The sequence below is a fragment of the Perissodus microlepis genome, chromosome 22, assembly GCF_051167445.1.
Source record: "Perissodus microlepis isolate ML-2025 ecotype Zambia chromosome 22, ASM5116744v1, whole genome shotgun sequence".
NCBI classification, from domain to species: Eukaryota; Metazoa; Chordata; class Actinopteri; order Cichliformes; family Cichlidae; genus Perissodus; species Perissodus microlepis.
The window spans coordinates 10,835,133-10,861,065 of NC_140481.1; the positions used below are offsets into that span (position 1 = coordinate 10,835,133).

Genomic DNA, 25,933 nt, shown 5'->3' on the forward strand with positions numbered 1-25,933 from the left:
CTTGTTAAGACAGTGGTTCCCAAACTTTTTTGCTGGGGCCCCCCTTTGTTTTACAAGAAAAATGTTCGCAACCCCCCTCCCCTTCTTGCGCGTGCACGCGCGCACGCACGCACACACAAACACATCCTCCAACCACACACCCATATTTTGCTCCATTGCGGTTTATTTCACATCTCAAACATTTAGTAAACAATTAAGCAAATACAAGTAATCTGCAATAAATTACAGGTAGTAATAAAATAAACTACTAACTCTATTACGCTACGTCCACACCTACACAGGGTATTTTTGAAAACGCAGCTGTTTTGTCCACACGTAAAGGCGTTTGACGAGGAATACAGAGTTGGTCACGCAATGTCAAAGGTATGAGCCTTTTTCACGTCACGCTGTGCGCATGTTATTTTTTACATGAGATGAATTGCAGAATGGCAGATAGACACAAAATACTGTTATTCTGATTATCTGCAGGTTTTACACGCTTACATACACACGCAGCTACTGTCCCCCCATTTAGAAAGGCAGAGGCATCATGATGTGATTATTTTACGTGTAGTTGTGTTTTTTCCTGTGTAATAATATTCAACATTGCTATCAATGCATTTTTCAAAAAATGCCTCTCTGTGCAAAATGGGTTTAAAAACACAAACAGCTGTGGGATACTGTTTGTCCGTGATTTAGACAGCCCAGCGCTGCTCCCCACGAAGGGAAAACCAATTCTGCAGGGGAGACCTACCTCAGCACTTGTCCAGGTGAAACCAAAGGGAAGACATGCTTCACCATATTTTCTAGTCTTTGGCTTAGAATGAAGTTGGTTTGGAAACATATTCAGCGATGCTTCATCTCCTGCTTTGCGTTTGTGTGGGCGCCCCGTGCTAGCAGTGTCCAAGCGTTTTGGTTCCCCCCCCCTTTTCATTCCGCGCCCCCCCTGCAATGGCTCTGTGCCCCCCCCTAGGGGGCGGGCCCCACACTTTGGGAAGGTCTGTATTAAGAGAAGTTCAAATGTGCTGTTGTGTTTTGCGTGACACCGTGAATCTCAAGTTAAAACCATGGCCAAGGACATGACTCTGCTGTGGGGGAGCGGCTCTCCTCCCTGTTGGAGGGTGCTGATCGCTCTGGAGAGAAGAACCTGCAGGGATACAACCAAAAATTGTTCTCCTTAGAAAAACTGGAGCACAAGTCCAAAGAAGTGTTAGATATAAATCCCAGGGGACAGGTAGGGTGAGCTATTTTGCAAACAAGCCCTTGTTACTAACACAACACTGACGAATATCCTTGAATCTGATCCTTTTGCATAATACATTGGACAATAACCAATCTCATTAATTAACACTGAAATATGGGCTGTTGCTCTGGCGGAAAATATTCCATTATTCAAGTAGACTTTTTTTTTTAAGACGCTCCAAGAGACGCCTTGCAGCACCTGATTGGACGAGCACTTATCGTGAGCTGACACGTAGTGAATATGGGTGTAGAGATAACTGAGCTCTTGTGTTTGTAGCCTGGTTTCAACCAGTTTGAACTTGATGAGCAGGTTTAATCAAATGGCCAGACTGGCCCATTTTAAAAAATGTGTTACTGGGTTTAGTTTGTTTAGGGAACAGTGCAACAGCAGAGCAGTGTTAAATAAAACACAGAAATGTGAGGTTTGGTGTCTGAATATGTGACACGTTGTGTGTAATCTCACTTGTTCTTGTAATTATTATTAAGGATTCCTGTTTGATCCAGCACAGCAGCTTAACTACTGACTCTAACACACTTTAATAACTTGTCATTATTATGATTATTGTTATTTATTTGTTTATTTATTTTTCAGCTTCCCACTTTCAAACATGGAGACAACGTTCTCAATGAATCTTACGCAGCCTGTTTTTACCTGGAGGTGAGAACGTCATTTTAACAAAAAGTTCACTCACACTAAACCCAACATCACAAAATGTGCCACGGTTAAATGTGTGTCTTTTCCTAATGTCTGGCAGAGCCAGTTTAAATCCCAGGGAACCAAACTGATCCCAGATGGCCCAGCAGAACAAGCTCTGATGTACCAGCGTATGTTTGAGGGTCTCACATTCTACAAGAAACTCAGTAAGTATTATTATTCCTCTGAGCCTCGTCTCTCGGGAAATTACACAGAAAACTTTTCAATCAACTTCCAAAATAATGCCTCTTTGGATAACTTATGTTTTAAAATGGAAAAATTCTCACATCATGTGAACCTGCTAACAGATGAATGTGCCATCTTTTAATGTTTTGTTTTTTAGACGTGGTTATCTACTACTCCTTCAACTGGTTTGTCCCTGAAGGTGAAAGACATGAATCGGCTCTGAAGAGAAACAAAGAAGCTCTGGTCACTGAACTCAGACTCTGGGAGGGTTACCTGCAGAAAGTATGTGCATAAACACACAAACTCAGACAGACCTGCTTTGATTTGTTCCAACTGTATTTTCTTTTTTCAAGCTGGGCTCAGGCTCTTACCTGGCAGGACCGTCTTTCACGCTAGCAGACGTGGTCGTTTTTCCAACAGTTGGCACTCTCTTCAGGTTTGTGTAAGCATGCAGAGACTGTTTGTATTTCCATGTGGTATCATCAGTAAAATGAAGGATGATCTGTAGACACGGGACTTGAAATTCTCCTTATTCTGATTCGTAGGTTGTCTCCAGAGTGTTATCCTAAACTGGGAGAGTACTACAATCTGCTGAAGGAGAGACCCAGTGTCAAAGCCAGCTGGCCTCCTCATTGGCTGGAAAGCCCCAAGGGGCTAGATACACTGAAAGACATCTGATATTCATCCATAGATGATGCTGCATAATGACAGAGCAGCTCTTGTTTTTTTGCTTGCAGCTTTTGGTAACTCATACATATTCTGTTTTTTTCTGACAGCAGTTTAACTTCACCGCAGAAGTCATGACTTTGCATCTTTTTCTGTCCTGTCAATAAAAAACCTTCCAAGAAACAAAAACATTCACTTGTTTTGTGGAGATATTTCTTTTTATTAGGATTTTCACATTTAAAACAATGTAACTCTTGTGCTTCCATACAAGTTACCATGTATCTTAAAAAGAAGGAGAGAACAAAAAGCCTAAAAAACAGCACATTATGGTTCAGTGAATCTGGAGAAAGCTCTGTGTGCGAGCCCCCAGATCAAAAATCATTATAGGATGTTTTGCCTCAAGCGGCACTGCATTAAAAACTGGCATGATTCTGTCATGGAAATCACTGCGTGGGCCCAGGATCACTTCCAGAAATCACTGCTTCTTTTTACACCTCCTGGCTTTATTGTTGCTGCTTTCAGAGAATAGACTGAAGCTTGTTTCTAGTTTTAAAATGTACTGTAATATTGGAAGTAGGAAAGAGTGGCAAAATAAATTATCACCTTAAATAATTTAAATTATTTTTTTCATTAACAGCTGTCGATTTATTGTGAATCTATGAACTTCTATAAATAACTGTAGCGCATATTTGAAGCCGTTTTGGTGCATCTTCCCCTCTTTTCACATCTGGGGCATCACAGATATAGGACACTGCTGACTGATCCGTTCTCAGGCATTGCACTCTTACTGTCAGTACTCTTTGTGTAGTGCAAATCTTTCTCTGTTTTTCTGAAATGAACAAAAGCCTTAAGATGCTTATGGAACACAATGTTGAGCCGCACGACCTGACTTCTTCTGTCAGTTTCTTTCTATTAGCTCCCTGCATTCACCCACGTGCAGCATGTTTACACCTCAAGGTAAACAGCAAGAATTAAAACAAGGAAAATGTTGAATATTTTCAGTTCTGAGAAACAAGCACTAATGTACCGATGCATGACGGAAGGTCTCACCCTTATTGGAAACACTGTATGCTAGACTTGCACAAATTCAAGCAGAAGCAATGAAGACAGTCACACATTATAGTAAGATTCATGCTGGGAGTTCCTCACACTTAATGTAATATCACAGCAGCTTTTGTTACCCTAATAGACAATCTGTGATCTAACCATGTTCAGGTTACTTCAACAGTAACCCACGTAGTTATCCAGTTTCATCCTCCCAGTCACACCACAGTAAAGGAATTCTGCTACGTGACTAGAACTGGCTTTTCCTGTTCGACAGTTGATCAAATCCATTGTGCTACCATTGCTTTAGGCTGATAGTTCAGTAGTGCACCATTTGCATGATTTTGCATTTTAACAAAAGTTGAATTCCATTAGTCGTATAGTAGATATCCAGGCCCATCCCCTCAGTCATACAACAGTACAGGAATGCATGTGTTGTCATGACTTTGCATAAATCACATAGTTCAGTGTTACGCAATCTTGCATTTTGATCCAATAAAAAAAATAAATAAATAAACATGGCGTGCTAAAGAAGACTTGTGCAAAAGTTCTTATTATGGAGAAAATTTTAATTATAATATCAGACCCATTAAAAACATGAAAATAATACTTTGCAGGAGTGTGTTGGAGGAAAACCATGTGCTTTTGTTGTGGTAGATTATCATCTGGAAGCCACAACAGACCTAGAGTAGTGGAGAGTGATTGCGTTTTTTTCCACTGCCACACTGATTCTGGAACTGCTCAGGTGGACATTTACTCGGAGTTTTGTGAGGAAGCGTCACAGAGAAACTGGGGTTGCTTTTAAATAGGTGGCATCAGAGACATCCATTGGACAGTTTCCATGTACATGACATGTTAAGTCATCGTGAGTTTTCAACAGAGTTTAAGAGATGATCACGTGAGTTGTGAATGTTATCTGCCCCCCGTATAACCTTTATCAGTTGTAATCATCCAGCGATATCACCAGTGGATGTGCAATGTGAAAACAGCAGGTTACAGCAGGTTGTTAAAATGTAAACCATGATCAAGGACTATTTTGAGAGGTATCAGGAACTGCAAATAAAACAACTCAAGGGCTCTATAAACCTGAAATTAGCCACCAATGTGCACAGTGAAACACTCACTAAACTTTTGTGTTATATTTTACAGGTTTTGTCACTTTAAAAAAAATACAGTTTATATAGTCATGTGAAAAAAAGTCTTCTATGCAGTCCTATGAAAAACTAAGTTCAAACTTTCTGCTTCCATAGAAACTGAGAGGATAAGTCACAGCCAAGTGTTGGTAATTAAATGTTTAATTATATTTTTGAGCACCACTATAAAAAGGAAGGTTCTGGCAGTGTGCTGGTCACACACTGTGTTAACACAACGTCACAATCTTCTTAGGAGTGGACATCACAGTAATTTCATCCCTAGGTCAGACTGGAAATGCTCAGAGAGACTGCAACAAAACACAAGACTTCGGGAACAGTGTCCTTTAAACAGACAAGACCAAATTGTACAGTCGATGTAATGCACAACGCCACTTGTGGCAAAATCCAAATGCAGCATATTAGCACAAATACCTCACACCAGCTGTAAAGCTGGGTTGAGGAGGATTTGTTTTGTATCCACAGGACCTCAGCTAGCATGTTAAATGTTGAGTCAACCATGAACTCCTCTGGATCCCAAAGTCCTCTAGGGTGAAATGAATCCACCTGTCCAACAGCTAAAGCTTGGCTGAACCTAGTTCAAGCAACAAGATGACAAGACAGCAAATCTATAACAGAAAAAGAAAAAACTTAATGTGTTGCAGAGTCCCAGTCAGAAACTTGGATTCAACCTTGAAATGCTGTTGCAGGCCTTTTAAAACAAAGCTGTCCATGAATGAATGCTTGCAAACCACAATGAACTGAAGCAACTTTGTAAAGAAGAGGGAGCCACAATGTCTCCACGGCGAGTCATAATCCACACAGATGTAGTTAATAGTTAATCAGCACTGCTGTTACTAAGGGGGCTGCTCGTGTTTGATCTGTCTTGTGTTAAGGCACCCATCTTTATACGTAACAATAAAATGGGAAGGGCTGTAGCTTGCTATAAATCTATCTGTCAGTGCTCCTCTAGCTTCTGTCTTCATTTCATCATCCCTCCACAACTTCACTCTCAGTTGTAAGAATTCCCTCTGAAACCATGGCTAAGGCAATGACTCTGCTGTGGGGGGCCGGATCGCCTCCCTGCTGGAGGGTGATGATCGCTCTGGAGGAGAAGAACCTGCAGGGCTACAACCAAAAACTGCTGTCCTTCGATAAAATGGAGCACAAGTCCAAAGAAGTGTTAGATATAAATCCCAGGGGACAGGTAGGGCCTTAAGAAAATTACACCTTAGCTAATGTACCATACAATATTATCATTAAGTCTAATGCTTAAAATCACTTTGCATAATAACCTCAACAACCTCATCCTCATCAACATGATATATGTATTGTTGCTCTACTAGGTAAGTAAAGCTGGTTACACAACATTATTCAGCCTGCCCCTCTTAGTTTTTTTTTAGTTTTAGAAAGGCAGCTGTGAAAGTTGACCTTTGGCCAATGGTGGGCTGTGTCCCAAGAGCAGCTGTTTCAGTTCAGTGCCCTTCTGTCAACACTGATTGTTGGTATATTACAAAATCTTATCCAATGTAGATCTTAACATACTGGCCTGTTCACCTGATTTCTCCTTGGGCATAACGGATTAAAAGTTGCTCAGCACAGGCGGGTTAGCACCAAGAACCTGGAGTGTAGTTAAAACTGTCGAAGTCACGAGGATTTTCATTTTTTACAACAGGGTCAAATACTTTGTGAAGCTAAAGGTTAGCAAGACGTTATTAGCATGACAGTACTGTATATTGACCTTTTCTGCAGATGGGAGGGGTGACACGCCTGCTACAGCTTTAGCAGCTAACTTAGGCAAAAACAAACTACAATATGTTATATGTTGCACTTTGTGATGCACTACAACATGTAATCATAGCAATCTGCTACTGGCGGCTCTCAGTGCAATTAACACAGGAAACTTCAGGTATCCAAGTGATTCAAATGGCAGCTTTGATAGTTTGTCTTGCTCACGTTATAATTTTTTTCCCACAGCTTCCAACATTCAAACATGGAAACACTATTGTGAACGACTCCTATGCAGTCTGTTTTTACCTGGAGGTGAGGATGCTAATTCATTAAGAATTATTACTGACCCTACAACTAAATTCAACATCACAAACAGTAACAAGCTCATATGTGTGCGCATTTTTTTCTTTCCTCAATGGCAGAGCCAGTTTAAGTCCCAAGGAAACAAACTGATCCCGGACAGCCAAGAAGAACAAGCTCTGATGTACCAACGCATGTTTGAGGGTCTCACATTCTACGACAAACTCAGTAAGACGAAAACTTTTTTTGTGCTAATTTTTAAGCAATAACAATACATTACATTACACAGATACATTAAAACAACTGCCAACATCAAATACATTAGCTGTGCGCCATGCTAACACTAAATATGTGAGGAGTGCATGGCATCTTGATTGTTGCTCTTTCAGCAAACAACAGAACAGTTGGTGTTACATGCATGTAGCCGACTGCCTGACACAGTTTTACAGTTGACTTAGCAGTAGCAGCTTGAGGAGATATGGGTGAACTTCGAGGAAGAAGTCTCTTCCCTTCAGAGCCTGCCAAACTTACTAGACTGGCGTTCCATCACGTTAGATGATGATGGAGATAAGTAACTGAAATAAGTCCAGACCCAAAACAAAACATTTTAGACAGTTTATGAGCAGTGGATTTTGTATGTATTTGAAAGTCATTTATATCAGAGCTCTTACAGGTTTATGAATGTGTTTTATGATTGCAGCTCAGACAGATACAAAGGTCCACTTAAAAATCTTAAACATTAGCAATAAAATCTTAACGTCAATTCCAAAATGGACAGGGAACCAATGAAGGGACGTGTTCATGATTTCCAATACCAGTGAAAAGATGAACTGCTGTATTCTTGACTTACAGCAGGTGGCACAGAGATAGTTATTCTGTACCAAAGTAGAAGTAATAAAGTCGTCCAGGCGGGAAGTGATAAAAGGGTTTTTCCAGGCCCTTTTGAGGAAGTCCGGACTTTATCTTGGCAATGACTCTGAGTTGATAAAAGAAATGGTACAATAGTAAATGGAGTGTTGCCAGAGGTGGAAAGAGTACTAAAATATTTTACTCAAGTAAAAGTACTATTACTTTGCTGAAATTTTACTCAAGTACAAGTAAAATTACCTGTCTAAAAATGTACTCAAGTAAAAGTAAAAAGTAGCTCATTTAAAATGTACTCAGAGTAAAAGTTACATAGTTACTTTTCTGTCAGCAGGAGGACAGCCGCTTCTGAGTAGTGCAAAAAAAGACAGTGGGATATAAATCTCAAAGTAGTTCTTTTTTAGTGAAAAGAAAAACTTTACAAATTAAAGTGCAGTGGCAGTTAAACTGCAAGTATATACATGAAAATGGATAATGGTCACCAAACCAATCAACCAAACTGTCAGGTATCACAGTGTTTTCAATACAAAACCATATCATTCTTTCACATGAGAATGTGTTCTAAACTGTCAAATAAGAGAACAAGTACTGAACTGAACGGCAGCTGCTTTAAAAATGTTTTTTAATTTTTTAAACTTGGCCCTGCCCTACTGTACCTCTAGATTAAAGTTCCTTTGTATCCATCCTAGAGTGTTACTCTCTGAACTTCCTGTTAATTTTGAGGAGCAGTTGATTTTCAAAGTTAGTAGAGTTCATCCTTGCTCACTTTGCAGTGAACAGTAGTCCAGCACAGCTAAAGAGACGCTCGAAGGCAGCTGAGGCAGGCAGGCCAGTGTTAAGTTTGAGAGAAAGTTTTTTGACGTCCCTAATAAGACATCAATGCATTACATAGCTACTGCTGGTAAATTATACCAATATACCTCGTGTTTTTTTTTTTTATTGGACAGTAACAGGCTAGTTAACGGGAGGTTGCAAGTGCTAATTAACAAGTAACAGAAGTCAGCTGTCTTTGACTAATCTAAGGTAAGTGAGCGCTCTGTTATTCTTTTGCCTGCAGTGTGAACATATGTGGGTTAAGTAAGAAAGTAGCCGCTTCTGTCTTTAATTTAACTATTTTTTAAAATAAATTATTATTATTAACAAACAGGAAAAACGTAGGTAAACACATTTTCTTTTGGCAATTTACCAACCCAGTAAAAAAAATGTAAGTTGCGTGGACAGCAACGTGCCCGATTACAGCAAGTTGCTAGTACCAACCAACGTTATCTGTGTTCTTCACAGATGTCTTAACGTAATGTGATTAATTTGAACACAGCCTTTTTGCTACCATAACGGTACGAGTTGTATTTAACTGCTTGCGCAGGTTTGATGTGGAATTTTTAAAAGCTGCTAACTCGGTCTCTCTGGGCAAACACAGCTTACACTGCATAATAAAGCTGTTGCCTTTCTTGCACTTGAAGCCAAAATGGTCCCTTAAATACGGCCAGGGGTTCACATCCGTTTCTTCGAGTTCAGGGTCAGCAGAATTCGACGGGGCTTCTTTTTTCACTGGATCCGTAACACCGATGTCAGACTCCATCTTTAACGTGACCTTAGCGCCAATTTGTTCTACTACCCATCATTCCCTGCAGTATTTCCGAAGCGCAATGTTTTTTTTTATTTTTAATTTACTCAGTAACGGGTGTGATTGAAAACGTAGCGAACTACAATACTTTTTAAAAAATATACTTAAGTAAAAGTAAAATTACAGACTTGAAAAATGACTTTAAAAAGTACAAATACACAAAAAAACTACTCAATTACAGTAACGCAAGTAAATGTAATTCGTTACTTTCCACCTCTGAGTGTTGCTTATATAACACTGACAAAGCACGGAGAGTGCTTTTTACTACAAGCCTCATTCATCACCCAGTCACACAAAAGCACTTTTTTCCTGTACCTAAATGCTTTTGTGCGCACATACAGATGCATCAGGTGGTCATCATCAGGATGTTGCTCGAGAAAACTCCTGGAGTCTGGAGTAGTCAGGGAATAAAATTCAGTGACCTTCCAATTGGTAGATGACTTGCTCTATCTCCTCAGCTACAGCTGCCCAATAAAATCGCGGTATCCATCACATGTTCAGCTGAAGAAAAAAGTGCCTGTTGAGCTTTCTGCACTTCTTATATACAGAGACAGTGACCATATATTCCCTTTTGTCAGTATAGACACAGTAGAAGCTGTTCTTTTGTCTGTGTTTCCTATAAGAACAGAAAAGGGCAATGATAAAAATAGTGCTGCGATGCCTTTACAGTAAAAAATGTTTTTAGCATCCTGTGATTGAGTTTTGCTTATTTTCAGATGCGGTTATCTACTACGACTGGTTTGTTCCTGAAGGTGAGAGACATGAATCGGCTCTGAATAGAAACAAAGAGGCTCTGACCACTGAACTCAAACTCTGGGAGGGTTACCTGCAGAAGGTATGTGAAGGCACACACACACACACACAGAAACACAAGCTGACATCGCCTGCTTTGGTTTATTCAAACTGTGCTGTAATTTGCATTTCTTTTATCCAAGCTGGGCTCAGGCTCTCATGTGGCAGGACCGTCCTTCACACTGGCAGATGTGGTCATTTTTCCTACAGTTGCTTATCTTTTCAGATTTGGGTAAGAGTGGCAGAGAAGGAAATAGAAATGACAGCTGCTTCTCCTTCATGTTTCATCAGTATAATAAGTGATGATCTGTAGTCACTGAACTTTATATTCTATATTCTACCTTCTGCTCTGATCTGTAGGCTGTCTGCAAAGCGTTATCCTAAACTGGGAGAGTATTACAATCTGCTGAAGGATAGACCCAGTGTCAAAGCCAGCTGGCCTCCTCATTGGCTGGAGAACCCTGAGGGACAAGACACACTGAAAGACATCTGACATTCATGCAGACGTGAATGAATGTCACATAATAATATTGCAGCTTTTGTTTGTGTGTATATCTAACGACAGTTTCTGTTGACTGATACAAGTTCAGGTTCCATTAACAGCAGTTTTTTTGTTGTTTGTTTGTTTTTAATATGAGATGTCATGTAGCATCAACCAACAGTCAAAAAATGAAATCTACACTTTTTTTTAAACCTTTAATACATTTATATCAGTGAACTAGAGTCAGAACATTTTTTGCTAAAGAAGAAAAGGACTAAGAACTAGTTTTCTGTACATAAAGGGAATTCCAATGCCTCGTGCTTCAATTTGATATCATTTGCATGATTTTACATTGCTATGTTAAATTCACAGCCTCATTTATACCCACTGAGTGTACTGTATTTTGGCAAATGGTCACTTTAAGTTAAAAATAAACTTGTGTCAATCAGCATTGTTGACGTATTTTATTATGCTTGCGAACATGAACTCAGATCCTGCACATCTAGGCACCACTAAAACCCTTTTACGTGAGGGTTTTTTTTGCAAAGCATGATCAGAAGCTGAGTGAGGTAATTTCAGGATGAACCCAGCCTTTTTAGTTTTATAAAGTTGGTCAACTTCTTACCAGGGAACTTGTATGAGAGGGACACAGTTAATGTCAGTTCACACAGGTTTTATTTCTCTTTTGCTTTGCAGCATTTTGTTTGCTTTTTTGTCGCACATCAGTGAACCTGATAAAAACATCAGAAACAAACTGTTGCTGTAGTCAGCAAAAAATGCTTACATCATGCCAACTAAGCAAAATGAAAACACTGAAAGTAATGCACAAACACAATATATGTGTATGTATGTATCAGTCAAAGGCAAGAAGAAAAACGTGCTTCTTATTCTGACATGTATGGGGAAATCTTGCAGAAGTTTATCCCACAGCGAGCTCTTCTTTGAAAAACAGCCCAAGATAGCAGAGACAGCGATCGCAGCAAACATGCAGTTCTCTTCACCGCTGTTCATGCAAAAGTCCATGCTGCCAAGTGCACACTAACATGAGAAAGAAGCACAAAAGAAGAAAACAAAAACAGAAGCAGGGATTTGGTGAAGCTAGAAATGTGGATGTCAAATGAAAGAATGCATTAAAATCAGGGGTATCAGACAGAGAGACGTGAAAACTGTGCCAATGTTGCGTGCCTGTGCTTGCGTGTGAAGTTGTAAATACACAACTGCTGAGTCACTGTGAGTTTCAAAATATCAGCAACAACACTGCAGGAATCTATAAAGCACGAACAAGGATGATAACAGTTTTTAACATACGTATAACAGATGGATGCTAACTACAGCTGTGATTGTTGACATGTAACCGTAATAATAAAGCCCACAGGAATAAAGTTGGGTTCTGATAAACCCCACAGAAACTTTCACTTTCACTTTAGTTTCTACACCTGATTTTAACGTTATAAACATTATTATTCACTGAAATTCAGAATATTGGTGCGGTTTTGCAATAGCTGTGAATACAACAATCTTTATCAAACAAAATGTTTCAAACTGTGCTGCTACAAAAATGTTCCGACAGCATCATGTCAGGTAAAATGCAGGTGCGTGACCTCGCTCAAAAAAGAATTCACACCGCGCTATCTGTGAGAAATCTCTTGTCAGAGCATCAAAATGGGACGGGACTTAAAGCCACCAAACCGGATGTTGAGGGCTGGAGTTTTGCTATATAATGAGGCTCTTTACCTTCTTCTCATCTTTAACCTCCCTTTAACTTCAGCTCTCAGGTTAACCTCTGAAACCATGGCCAAGGACATGACTCTGTGGTGGGGCTCCGGCTCTCCCCCCTGCTGGAGGGTGCTGATCGCTCTGGAGGAGAAGAAACTGCAGGGATACAACCAAAAACTACTCTCCTTTGAGAAAGGAGAGCACAAGTCGAAGGAAGTCATGGATGTAAACCCCAGGGGACAGGTAGGCTTGCATCACATTCATACCTTTAAACTGCACTCAAACCCCCACCCCCTGAAGTACTTTATATTCACTGTGCAATTACAAATAATAATGCTTAATTTTGAAGTATATATTAATAACATTCATTCTACTTTATCTTAAAGCTTCCTGCCTTCAAATGTGGGGACATAGTGATCAATGAGTCGTACGGTGCATGCTTCTTCCTGGAGGTGAGAACCTTACTTAAAATTTCATCTCACTGAGGAGTTGTTAAGTTGGAGGGTGACTGGTGATTGCATGCTCTGCAATGCTTTGTATAAGCAGACACCCTACACCGCAGGGTGCACTGCACCTCAGAACAGTTGCTCGTTTCATGTGTTTCCGTGTGCTTTCATGTGTTGTTTTCAGTCCAAGTTCAAGTCCCAGGGAACCAAGCTGATTCCTGACTGCGCCGGCTCCGACAACAATTGCGCTTTGATAGCTTTAATAATGCAGCGTGTGTTTGAGGGCAACACACTTCACCAGAAAATGGGTATGTTAACTCTGTCATGGCCTTCTGAACATACCTGTTGAGCTCGATATCCCTGTATGCTGATGTGGACACTGAAACCAGGGGATTTACAGAGTTTATAAAGAAAATCTTATAAAGTTCTTTCTGTATAACTTAGCTGTTGTTGTTGCCATTCAGAGATTTGCCTTTTGGGATTTTAAACAATGCTTGGCAACATCACGCACAAACCTGTAACCTTTAACCCGCTGAGACTTCATGTCTTCAGCAAACCTCCTCAGAGGCTTTGACATCAACTTTCACCGACGTGGTCCAAGGTGTTCAAAACACATGCAACACACAAAAGAGCTGTGCCTTCACTTAAGAGTGTTACATAAAGCATTATTTCTCTGGGGAGTAACCCTCACAACATGCCGGGATGTTAATCTCTGCTCAAATTAGCCTTGGAAGTAAATTCCTGAGACAGTGTAGAAATGACACCAGAAAATCCCATGTAACCAAAATGAACATTTGCTTAACATGAACACTCATTTTTAAATAAGCTGCTATAGATGTTATTTGGGTACCTTTTTATAGTCTTCAGCCTGATGTTAGACAGTAATTGTCTGTTCTGATATTTTGCAGCGGAGGTTTTTATGTACAACTGGAGGGTCCCGGAGAATGAGAGGCATGAATCTGCCTTTAAGAGACTCAAGGAGACGCTGACTACTGAGGTGCAGATGTGGGAGGGATACCTGAAGAAGGTATGATGCGCATGCACTCACAAGCACCCAGAGCACGACAGCTACAAAGCTGCAGAAACAGGCAATAACCCTAGCAGGAAGTTATAAGCTGTTGGATGTAATGGGTGCTACCGTGTAAAAGCACTTTGTCTTTTCTTTTCTTTTTATTCCCTCGGTATTTTGACTCACTATAATGATTTAAAGGGGAAAATGTCCAAGACATCTATTGACAGAGATATCAATTGATGTTGAACATTTGATGTTTACGTTCCTGAAAACACCAACTCACAGTACAAGATTGTGCAGGAAGTCAGTGTAATGTTTATTTAACTAAGCAAGTCATTGGCAAAACCTTCCTATTTACAATAGTGGCCAGACAGCCTCAAGAGGAAATAGAGGTAAGTCAAAAAAACAAGTACCAAATGTTGACAGTTGGCTGATGCACAGTGCTTGGATGATGACGAGCTGATTGTCTGAAGTCTTTTGTTGAGATATGCTCAGCAGCTGCTGTTAAGGAGACAATATATGTAGAAGAATTAGTAAGCCAAGTTTCACCAACTATTTAAAAAAATTTTTTTAGCTTCCATCCAAAATCTTTTTTTCTTTGTCTTCTTTTTTCAGACACCAGGCGGTTTCCTGGCAGGAGAGAACTTCTCCATGGCTGATGTGATTGTTTTTCCAAGTGTTGCTCTTCTCTTACGCATGGGGTAAGTAAGCTAAATTTGCAAAACTGACTTGTAGCTGCCTGGACTGAATAACAAACAGCAACAAACTCACACCAACTTTTGTCTTTCTTGCAGGCTAAGCGAGGATAAATACCCCAAACTGGCAGAATACTACAAAAAGCTGCAGGGCAGACCAAGCGTCAAAGCCACCTGGCCTCCTACTTGGAAGGAGACCCCAGGACAGGAACTTTTAAAAGATATCTGAGACTGAGAAACTCATCAGCTGGCGAGCACATTTTTCCTGTTGCGTTTTTAATTTGTTACCAGTCCCTGTGCTGCTGTGCAGTGGATATTTGAACATTTGTTACATTTGTTACTGAACATGTCATCTTATTTCTGTTGTGCTGTGAGTAAAAGCAATAAAAACTAAGTTTTATTTTTGTTTGCTTCATTATTTTCAAGTTAAATTTCCACCAATAAAATTTGACCTTTGGCATCAAACCTGACCCGACAATGTAAATTTAAAGTTTTGATGCTATTTTTAATGAGAGTACCACTCACATTAGTGCCGTGTAGTCTTGACAGGAGAGATCAATAAGCGGAAACTTTAAATTAAACTTTTTGCTTTGTTTCTCTGAAAACATCGCACAATCATGTTTACGAAAAAATTTCTATAATTATGCTGCCGTGTCACAATCAGAGCAGTGGCAAAGCCATCAGATTTTTCGTTGGGGTGGCCAGGCCTTTGCTTACATTGCAGTGGTGCAGAAACTGCTTTTGCATTCATTTTGCAGTAGAATTCATAGTAATTTCTTTTCTCACCGACTCTTTTGATATGAATGGATATTAATGCCTACATTATAGGCATTCATGTGCAATAACACTATTATGCCTTCAGCTCATCAAAAAAATCAATAAAACCCTCTAGTGATTGTTGAAGTTATTGTTACTAAAGCTACGATAATTTCAGTGGTGTTGTGCTGCTAAAATATAAACAGGCTTGCTTTAGCAAAAAAGCTTGAATAGCCTAACTTTATAGTAAAATTCCTTTTTATAGCATTTACAAGCTTAAACAAATAAAGCGCAATGAAAGGTCATCATATCAAAAGAGTCCTTTATCTATTGGGTGTGGTGCAACCACTTTTCTCTGCACAAAGGTAACTCAAATGGCCCGTGACAGCATGAGGTTGCATACATGAGGCACTTTGCATTAATCCTTTTTATGTCATTTGTGAATTTCCACTGCTATGTTAAATGCACATTCTCCTTATTAAGGATCAGTGAGTGTGTCCTTTAATTTGACCACTTTGACCACTTCAAAAATAAGTTTGTATGAATCAGCTTTGTAAACAATTACTGATCCTACATAATTAGTCAGTCTAAAAAAACATCTTGTGCAAACTGACTCCCGCTGGCTTGGCCATTTTATCTGGTCTGCTTCCTGAATCTTCTGGATGTTAGCACTTTGGGACTTGTTTGTTGTCCTTTTGCGCCATAAGCTCAGTTTGAAAATGCATTTGCAATATTATTTGGATGAGGTGTCCAAATCTGTCCACCAAGTTTGCTGTGATCACAGTTTAAAACCTCATAGGCCCATTTGGTTGTCTTTCGGTGGGGTGTGTTTTTTGGCTCAGCTGTTTGAAGAGGGAGAGAGCAGGTGATTCAGGCTGCAAGGCTATGGGATAGAGGCTGTGTGAGACACCTGTTACACATTGTCTAACCTGCCTCCATTATTTATTCAGTAGCACACCAGGACCAGACGGAAGCGGGCTTACAATGAGAAGGAGAGCTGGCAGCAGTTTAAAACAGGCTGAATGGAGTATGGAGGTGACCAACAGGAACAAGGAGAGTACAAAGACCAAAAAGCACAATTGTTTCTGAGTATGTGTGTTGGGAACCCACAACAGTTCTGACTTGTTTGAAACATTGCTGCATGGTCCGTCTGAATATACGCTTGCTCAAAAAAGGAGTGTGTCATGCTACGTCTGCAAAATGAAAATACTGAATTAATGGAAACACAGGAAAGCACATTTTCAAATTAAATTCTTGGCATATGCCTTTTCTTTCCTTTTAGGTGTAGAGAAATCCCGATGCAGCCTATTACTGTTGAAACTTGCACGTAATAATATTGCAGGGCTGCAGCTGTGTGTGTGTGTGTGTTACTTGGACAAAAGGACTTCAGTAAAAACCACAAGTTTTGCCTTTCCTCTAGCAATCATTCACTCAGGAAACAGTCCACTGAAACTGACCCAGAAGAGCAGAGATAGTGATCGCAGCAAATGTGTCCACTGTAGTTTATTTCACTGCTATGCTGACATTGGCAATTGTTCAAGTGCACTTTGACAAGAATTTAAAGGCTTACAGAATGAAGCACAAAGCAACTAGTGTTATATTGTGTATATTTTAGTGCTAGATGAAATTTGTATTTCAAGTACAAAGATACATAAAATAGTTGATATTAGACACATTCAGAACTAATGTGATTGATGGACGTGAGAGACGTGCCAGAATCGTGTGTGCATTGTGTGCATGTGTGTACAGGGGGTGAAAACAAAGTGCTGAGTCACCGTGAGTTTCAACAAATCAACAGCATTACTTGTAAGAATACACGAATGCATGAAGAACGATCTTTAAGGGTTTAACATATGCACATTAGATGGATACCAAGGTTGTGACTGTTGACATGCAACCGTATTAATGAAGCACACACAAGTAACGTGCAGGAATGATGACATCCGAACAAACTGCACGGGAGCACAGCAGCAAAGCACCCAGTGTCACTTTACTCTGTGCACTTGATTTGATCTGAAGGTGAATTGTTTTGTTTGCATTTCCAAAAGTTTTTCAACATAAAAATGATAGTTTTGCACACCTGTGAATACGAGCAGGTTTAGATTAAATCACAGTCAATAAATTTAACTGTGCTGCTGCAGAAATCTCTGACTTTCATTATCATGTCATATAAACTGTGGGGTTGTGATGTAAAAGGGTAAGAGATCTCTTGTCAGAAGACCAAAATGGGACAGGACTTAAATCCACCAATCCGGATGTGGAGGGCTGGAGTTTTGCTATAAAACGAGACTGTTTCAGTTGTTGTGGCTTCAGTCTTCTAATCTCTAACCTTCAGTAATTTCAGCTGCCATACTAAGCTGTTCATTCTGAAATCATGGCCAAGGACATGACTCTCTGGTGGGGCTCCGGCTCTCCCCCCTGCTGGCGGGTAATGATCGCTCTGGAGGAGAAGAAACTGCAGGGATACAACCAAAAACTGCTGTCCTTCGAGAAAGGAGAGCACAAGTCAAAGGAAGTCATGGATGTAAACCCCAGGGGACAGGTAGGCTTGCATCACAGGTTTCAATCTGGACTTTGAATGCTTGAACTTGAACCTATTCATATTTTTTTCCACTTTGTCTTAAAGCTTCCTGCCTTCAAATGTGGGGACAAAATCATCAACGAGTCCTACGGTGCATGCTTCTTCCTGGAGGTGAGAACTCGAGCAAGGTACTGCCTTGTTGTCAAGGAGATTGTTGGAGGTCAAGTTGAGGGATTACTAGGTTTACCATGATTGTTTGGACATGGACCCTACACTGCAGAGTAAAAGAAACTAGAGATGGACCGATCCGATATTACGTATCGGTATCGGTCCGATACTGACCCAAATTACTGGATCAGATATCGGCGAGAAATAAAAAATGTAATCCGATCCATTAAATATCAAAAAAGCACCTCACAAAACTTGCTACACAGCGTAACTCGGCTCATAACCTAGCACGTTGCAGCAGTATGCATCACGTGATAGAGCGACTGTGTGTATTTGTAGCTTCGCTACCAAACCAGCATTTCATCTCCGAGGAAGTTATCCCAGAGAGAAGTAAAGCAAGTGTGTAAGTTCATCTCTGAATGTTTGTAAAGCATTTTAGCGTTAAGCTTAACAACAGATATATGGAGCGACTGCCTCTCTCTCCCTCTCCTGCTGCTACTTCAATCGTGAAACTGCTTAATTATCAGCTGATCGGCTTTTCTGTCGCGAGTCCGTCTCTCTTCTTAGTTTTTAGCCCACTTCTCACCAGAAAGAGGAAACCAGTGGTTGAACAACAGCAGCACTATTAACCTTGATAAGCTGTTGTTAGAATTTATTTAATATTACTTTCTACACCAGGATCTTTTTCTACGTAGCTGGTAACTGTGCAGGGGCGGATCTAGCAAAGTTTAGCCAGGGGGGCCGATAGGGCATTAACAGGGAAAAGGGGGCACAAAGACATACTTTTCTTTCTTATTCTCATTTAAAATGTCTAGCTTTTAATAAATAATTATCTGAATCTTACACCCAAAGTTTTAATCTGATGTAAAATATATAGTAGTCCATTACTGTATATAGTAACTGTTAAGTCTAATATACCCTAGTTAGCTATACTACTTTTTCCTTTGGGAAGGCACCATCTGTGCAGTCTGCAATTCTGTTGAAGAAAGATGTTGAATCTATTTAATTATTCTTGAAAAATAATTTATTTCTGTGCATTTTTCCCCCTGTATCAAATTAAATTTGATTACATCGATTAAGCATCATGAGGTGGAGGGTGGTTCCCTATTTTTTTTTGCTGGGAGTTTGCAACCCTATTAGTTAGGTTGCTTAATATTTCTGCTAAGTACTCTTTAAAATACCAGAATAGGGAGGATGGAGTAGGTTTAAGTTTATTAGATTGATCAGTTTTGCTGAACTATGAAATATTTTGGGCGCAGTGTATTTTTTACATACAGGTATAACAGAATAGCTTTAGTGTTGTTATTTATTTAAACTTGAGTGTAAACTTATACAAAATGCAGCAAGATATTAAAAAAAGGGTTAGGGTTAGGTTATTGATTAAAAAATACACTATATCAGATTCATATCGGTATCGGCAGATATCCAAATTTATGATATCGGTATCGGTATCGGACATAAAAAAAGTGGTATCGTGCCATCTCTAAAAGAAACCAGAGCTTTTTGCTGCTCTTTATAACACTTACTGTTTTCCTGTCTCGACCAACAGTGTGAGTACATGTCCCAGGGAACCAAACTGATCCCTGTGAACTCCAGCGAGAAAGCCCTGGTGCTCCAGCGTACCTTTGAGGGTAACACGCTTCACCAGAAAATGGGTATGTTAGCTTAAATCTTCTCTCTGGTTTTGAACCACAAAGACATAACTGTTGAGTTCCTGCACCTTCACGTCCGATCCCCCAAATTACATTTAGTGAGGTTTTAGTGGGACATGTTCACTCTCTACATGACTTAGCTGTTGTTGTTGCCATTAAAAGATCTGCCTTTTGGGATTTTGAGTCAATGATTGGCAACATCACGCACGAACCTGTCACCTTTAAACCACTGATACTTCAGCAAACCTCCTCAGAGTTGGTTCCCCTGCTCTTCCTGAGGTCAGCGTTGTTCAAAATACATGCCACCCAATAATAAGTTGTGTGTTCACATAATGCACTATTTCCTTGGGAGTAACCCTCACAACAGGATGTTAATCTCTGTTTATCAAAGCAAGCATTTACAGCCTACAGCCTGATGTCACACAGCAATGCACAGACATACCAAAAATACAAAATATGGAAGTGGATGCTGTGCAGTGTGTGGAAACTTTCTTTTTTCTCAAAGCTTTAAATCCTCAGATAGTGAATATCTTCATGAAATGTCTGTTCTGATATTTTGCAGTGGATGTTTTTATGTACAACCGGAGGGTCCCAGAGAATGAGAGGCACGAATCTGCCTTTAAGAGACTCAAGGAGACGCTGACTGGTGAGGTGCAGATGTGGGAGGGACACCTGCAGAAGGTATGTGAATGACCCGCACGCACTTACACTCTACTGCTAAACAAGCATCCAGTGCACAAAACTTATACCTACATAGCTTTGTTGCTCTGGCTTTGTGCTCCAACTGCTTTGTAGTGGGAGAAACAGTCGGGGAATTTTTTTCTGAGGAAAGTTTATGTTTTGACACAAACATAATCTTTGCAGGATTGAGGTAAAATCAAGTACTTTACACCCAAACAGCCTATTGCACTGTGTTACAGAGATGCAACTCTTTTCTTTAACCAGGCAAGTCACAGGAAAAACCTTCCTACAATCTGGCAGATTCTAAAGCCTCTTAAGAAAACTGGGTTAAGGTTAGAAAAAAAACACCAAAAGTTAAAAAAGAAAAACAAAGCAGCAGCACATGTTTGGATGATATTTGGACAAAGCCAGGCAGACTGTACCAAATTTAAACAGTCAATATATACGCTAACACTGTTTGTGTAAAAATCTTACCTAAAAATTTTACTTATCTTTAAATGTAAAGACACACTGTGGAATATTTAGAATCTGAGTTCTGCACTGTTTTCTCCTCACAGCGCTTTATTTTTTTCCCCTCTTAGACACCAGGTGGTTTCCTGGCGGGAAAGAGCTTTTCAATGGCTGATGTGATTGTTTATCCAAGCGTTGCTCTTCTCTTCCGCATGGGGTAAGTAAGCTATTTTACTAAGGCTGACGTTTAGCTGCTTGGCAAGATGAATGAATGGAATAATAAACAGCAATGAACTCACACTGGTTTTGATCTCTCCTGCAGGCTAAGTGAGAAACGTTACCCCAAACTGTCAGAATACCATAAAAATCTGAAGGACAGACCCAGCATCAAAGCCACCTGGCCTCCACTTTGGAAGGACACCCCTGGACAGGACTTTTTAAAAGACATCTGAGATTGAGAGGCTCATCAGCTGACAAGCCAATCTTTCTTTGTTGTGTTTTTAATTTGTTACTATTCCTTGTATTTCAGTACAATATGATGAATATTTTTTTAACATATACTTTTCAAAGACCTTTTTACATGTCAACTTAGGTGGACAACTGATGTGTATGGAGTGACACATCAGTGTCCAATGTAGTGGTTTATTTGTAAGTATACCATCAACACTGACACAAATAGGGGAAAAAAGCCTTTGAATAGCTGTCCACTGCAGTGACCACTATGTGTGAAAGGGTTAAATCCATCCTGCAGCTGTGCAGTTTTGACAGGAAAGGTCACTAAATCAAAACTTTAACGCTTTATTTGATTGTTGTCATTCTTCTCTTTGAAACTGAGCTTTCCTATCTAGGTAGCAACACTTGAGCAATCACTGCATGGATTTGTAAAGACATCAAAGTCACATTAAATGAAACACTGCTCTGTTCTACAAAATCCAGGGGACAAAAAACAAACAAACAAAACACCAAAAAACAAAGATCTGATATATGTTGTGCTTCAAAAAAACAACCTGCTACCCACAGTCCAACTCACAAATTATAAAGAAGTTCTACAAACACTAGAATTCTATTCAGCATCACAAACAAGTGTGTGTGTGTGTGTTTATTTCTTTTTAATTCCTAATGGGATAGCTAGTTTAAGTCCCAGGAGAACAAATGTATCATGGGATTTGAAAGAGAAATGAAAAAGAAGCAGAAATTAAAACATAACATAGGAAACACAAACAAAGCATAGAGAGACAGAAAAAACAGAGACTACGGAAGGGAAGACAAAATGTATTGACAGAATTTTTGAGTTCCCATTTGGAATTTCTATCTGGAACACCCCCTTAACCTGGATTTTCCATTTGGAAAGTTTGAGCAACTCCTCCACCAGGAGGTTAACAATCTATAATGCTGGCAGTGAATGTAAACAGCAGTAAAACTATAACTTGCTGAATAACCATATGCCGAGTCCACAGACGTGCTGCAGCGAAGCACAAACAACAAATGTTATGCTGTATTGCTTGTGATACCCAAATAGCTCTACCTGCCAAAGAAGCAAAAATAAATCCTGTTTTTCCTTCTTTTTCCAACTTTCCTACTGCAACCCACTAATGCATATACCTGACATCACTCCAGAGTTTCAACATCTGACTTCTGAAGTAATATAAATTTAGAGAGTTGAAAATAGCCATCTGTTAAAATATAATATTGAAAATAAAAAGAGAAAGAGAGTCAAGCCTAAAGTTTTTTTTTGGTTACATTTGTATTTGGTAACCTGTCATTTAAACATTATTGTTGGATTATGGCAGTTTTAGGTATTAAAATGCTATTGAACTTTCGGGCGCTAGAGGGTGCATAGTGCGCTGTTGGTATCGAGTAGTGTTTTGGGGCACAGAGGAAGAGTAAAACTTCCTGTTATGAAGCTCAACTTGTGTACTGTTTCTACTCTTTATCACAGCATTATACGTTGCTGGCAAAGGAAACCAGTTGCCCCTCTGACCACCAACTTAGGGAGACAACAAATTTGGGCACTTGTCTGGTATTAGTGCCGTGGTAGTCAGGTGCTGATCAACTAAGAACCGTGGGATTCATGTCCCTATGCTTAACAGCACTACTATCCAGAGCGACAGACTTCAGCTATCCAGGCATGGCCACTTGGCATGACCTACAATGGGAGATCCAGCAACAGCTTAATCAGCTGACCAGTGGCGCCAACTCGGAATTGCTCCATAAACTTGCAATATCGTGTCAAGAAGAAGAGGTGGAAAATCTTCCTCGTGATGACGTAACTGAGATGGAGCTCTTTGATTTTATATTTGACTTTCTGAGAAGTAAACGACTGAAGAGCCTCGAGGATCAGGGGATGTCTCGCCTGCTGATCGGGGGTAGGTGTATGGTAAATTGTTATCTAGATGGGGTCAAACTTTAGATGTTATTGGATAGTGGGACCCAGGCAAGCATAGTGGAGAATTTTTGGGTGCAGAAAGCCTTGCCAAATGTGACAATTAAGCCACTTGAAAGTGTACTCTCAGACCACCCACTCAAAGTCACTGTAACTAATTGGATAGCTGTTCCACTTGATGGGTTAATAGAAGTTCTTATTGAGATCGCAAGTAGCAAACAAGCCTCAGTTGCTCTTTATGTTCCCATGCTAGTAAGTCAACAAGGTGTGAGCAGCCCATTACTAGGCTTCAGTGTAATACAAGGGATAAATGCAGGGAACTGTGATCAAATAGATAACACCAACTTAGTGGATCTTCTTTCAGAGGCTTTGATAATTCAGAAGAGTGATGCTGAAGGTTTTGTCTGTGTGGTCAACTCAAAGCCACCCCCGGAAGAGTCAGAATGCCCAGCATTGAGAGTTGGCAAGAAGGGACTCACCATCCACTGCAATAGTCAGATCTGCAAGGTGAAATGTCACATGAGAGCTTTTCCTGGAGGAGGAGTCATGTTGATTGAGTCCAATGTAGAGGCCAATGTAGAATGTAACTTGCCAGATGGGTTGGAATTATTTCCTGCGCTTGTTGATGTGCCGGTTAGTGGCTCTAAAATAGGGAAAATTCCAATCCAGAATTCCACAAGGCATGATGTTTTGGGGTTTTTTTTAACCTCCAAAAGCATTTACTGGGGAAATTGTTGAAAGTACACTTGTAAACATCCATCCAACTACACAGAGGCTCGCAGAACCACACAATGATACCCTTCTGTGCGCTACCCCAGTAAGTTCAACCAGTAATAGACACAGTAATGGGAAGAAATAATTGCAGGGCTGACAACGCAGAAGAAAAATGGCAACCAAATGTTGATTTAGATCACCTGCCTGAGCATGACCAGAGTAAGGTACAGCAAATTCTCTATGAGGAATCAGACGTTTTGCTCACAATGATGTAGACGCTGAATTCATCCCTTAGTACAGACCTTCCCAAAGTGCGGGGCCCGCCCCCTGGGGGGGGGGGGGGCGCGGAGCCATTGCAGGGGGGGCGCGGTATGAAAAGGGGGGAAAAAAACCCAAAACACTTGGACACTGCTAGCACGGGGCGCCCACACAAACGCAAAGCAGGAGATGAAGCATCGCTGAATATGTTTCCAAACCAACTTCATTCTAAGCCAAAGACTAGAAAATATGGTGAAGCATGTCTGCCCTTTGGTTTCACCTGCACAAGTGCCAAGGTAGGTCTCCCCTGCAGAATTAGTTTTCCCTGCATCGGGAGCAGTGCTGGGCTGGGCTCTTCAAATCACGGACAAACAGTATCCCACATTCTTGATTTTTAGTTTGCAAACACTTGTAATAACTACTCCTGATATTTTGGAGATGTTAGCTCTTTATACAGTAAAGTTACAGTGGGATACAAATAACATTAGGCTGATCCTGCCACGATTTGTCCCCCGGTTCAAATCCTGGACAAACAGTATCCCACAGTTGTTTATGTTTTTAAACCCATTTTGCACAGAGAGGCATTTTTGGAAAAATGTATTGACAGCAATGTTGAATATTATTACACAGGAAAAAAACAACTACACGTAAAATAATTACACCGTGACGCCTCTGCCTTTCTAAATGGAGGGACAGTAACTGCGTGTTTATATGTAAGAGTGTAAAACCTGAAGATAGTCAGATTAACAGTAGCAGTATTTTGTGTCTATCTGCCATTCTGCAATTCATCTCATGTAAACAATAACGTGGCGCACAGAGTGACATGAAAAAAGACACATACCTTTGACGTTGCGTGACGAACTCTGTATTCCTCGTCCACACGGAAACGCAAAAAAGGAGTTTTAAAAAAATCTCAGTTTTCGGTGACTCGAAACGCTGTTTACGTGTAAATGAAACAGCTGCGTTTTCAAAAATACCCTGTGTAGGTGTGGACGTAGCATAAAAGAGTTAGTAGTTTATTTTATTACTACCTGTAATTTATTGCAGATTACTTGTTTTTCCTTAATTGTTTACTAAATGTTTGAGGTGTGCGCGTGCGTGCGTGGGGGGGGGGCATTTTTCTTGTAAAACAAAGGGGGGCCTAGCAAAAAAAGTTTGGGAACCACTGCCTCAGTAAGACTGACAACACTCCATTTCAAAAAAGCTACCACTCCATTCCAAGGCCACTGTTTAAAGAGGTGAAGGAATATATTTAAAACCTCTTACATACAGGGTGGATTGGGGGTGGAGTGAAAAAAAGGACAATAGTTTTCGCCTGTGTATTGACTTCTGTGAGCTCAACCGCAAAACCATCCCACATTGCCATCCACTCCCAGGGATCCAGAATTTATTGGACAGCCTAGGAAGCAATTCATGGGTCTCTATCTTGGCCCTTAGGGAGTGCATACCATCAAGGTTTTGGGAGTGAGGAATCGAGAGATCTAACCACCTTTCGCACACCCTGGGGACTCTACGAATGGGTACAAATGCCCTTCGGACTGACTAATACACCAGCTGGAGGGAGTGTTAGAGGGCAACAGAGACAAGTGCTGTGTGCCATATCTGGACAATGTCCTTTGTTATTCAAAAACTTTTGATGACCATGTAGACCATCTAAGACAAGTGTTCCACCGGATTTGACAACACGGCATTAAGCGTCATCCAGCCAAATGTGAACTCTTTAAGAGACAAATCAGGTACATCGTGTG

The 25,933-nt window shown here is 40.3% G+C and overlaps 4 protein-coding genes across 6 annotated transcripts; all 4 read left to right on the top strand.

The window, feature by feature from the left end:
* The first annotated feature begins 291 nt into the window (after positions 1-291).
* On the top strand, positions 292-2,942 carry LOC146362618 (glutathione S-transferase A-like). 3 transcript variants are annotated; one of them, XM_084919625.1, is made up of 6 exons: positions 292-363; positions 1,814-1,879; positions 1,977-2,082; positions 2,259-2,383; positions 2,455-2,543; positions 2,647-2,942. In XM_084919625.1, exons 1-6 carry the CDS (start codon positions 355-357, stop codon positions 2,777-2,779), a joined length of 528 nt encoding a protein of 175 aa, XP_084775751.1. In that variant the 5' UTR covers positions 292-354; the 3' UTR covers positions 2,780-2,942. The 3 variants fall into 3 exon arrangements, with proteins under 3 accessions (XP_084775751.1, XP_084775749.1, XP_084775750.1); XM_084919623.1 differs by lacking the exon at positions 292-363 and adding an exon at positions 1,176-1,213; XM_084919624.1 differs by lacking the exon at positions 292-363 and adding an exon at positions 1,177-1,213 and having other exon boundaries at positions 2,455-2,537.
* Positions 2,943-5,944: 3,002 nt separating this feature from the next.
* Positions 5,945-11,178, top strand: LOC146362619 (glutathione S-transferase A-like). Its single transcript, XM_084919626.1, has 6 exons — positions 5,945-6,148; positions 6,919-6,984; positions 7,095-7,200; positions 10,177-10,295; positions 10,396-10,484; positions 10,613-11,178. Exons 1-6 carry the CDS (start codon positions 5,981-5,983, stop codon positions 10,743-10,745), a joined length of 681 nt encoding a protein of 226 aa, XP_084775752.1. The 5' UTR covers positions 5,945-5,980; the 3' UTR covers positions 10,746-11,178.
* A 1,317-nt stretch (positions 11,179-12,495) lies between these two features.
* Positions 12,496-15,502, top strand: LOC146362620 (glutathione S-transferase A-like). The gene is made up of 6 exons (XM_084919220.1): positions 12,496-12,692; positions 12,836-12,901; positions 13,080-13,203; positions 13,804-13,922; positions 14,523-14,608; positions 14,702-15,502. Exons 1-6 carry the CDS (start codon positions 12,525-12,527, stop codon positions 14,829-14,831), a joined length of 693 nt encoding a protein of 230 aa, XP_084775346.1. The 5' UTR covers positions 12,496-12,524; the 3' UTR covers positions 14,832-15,502.
* Positions 15,503-17,613: 2,111 nt separating this feature from the next.
* On the top strand, positions 17,614-22,542 carry LOC146362621 (glutathione S-transferase A-like). Its single transcript, XM_084919222.1, has 6 exons — positions 17,614-17,900; positions 17,985-18,050; positions 19,597-19,702; positions 20,262-20,380; positions 20,962-21,047; positions 21,153-22,542. The coding sequence occupies exons 1-6, from the start codon at positions 17,733-17,735 to the stop codon at positions 21,280-21,282; spliced, it is 675 nt and encodes a 224-aa protein (XP_084775348.1). The 5' UTR covers positions 17,614-17,732; the 3' UTR covers positions 21,283-22,542.
* The last annotated feature ends 3,391 nt before the right edge of the window (positions 22,543-25,933 follow it).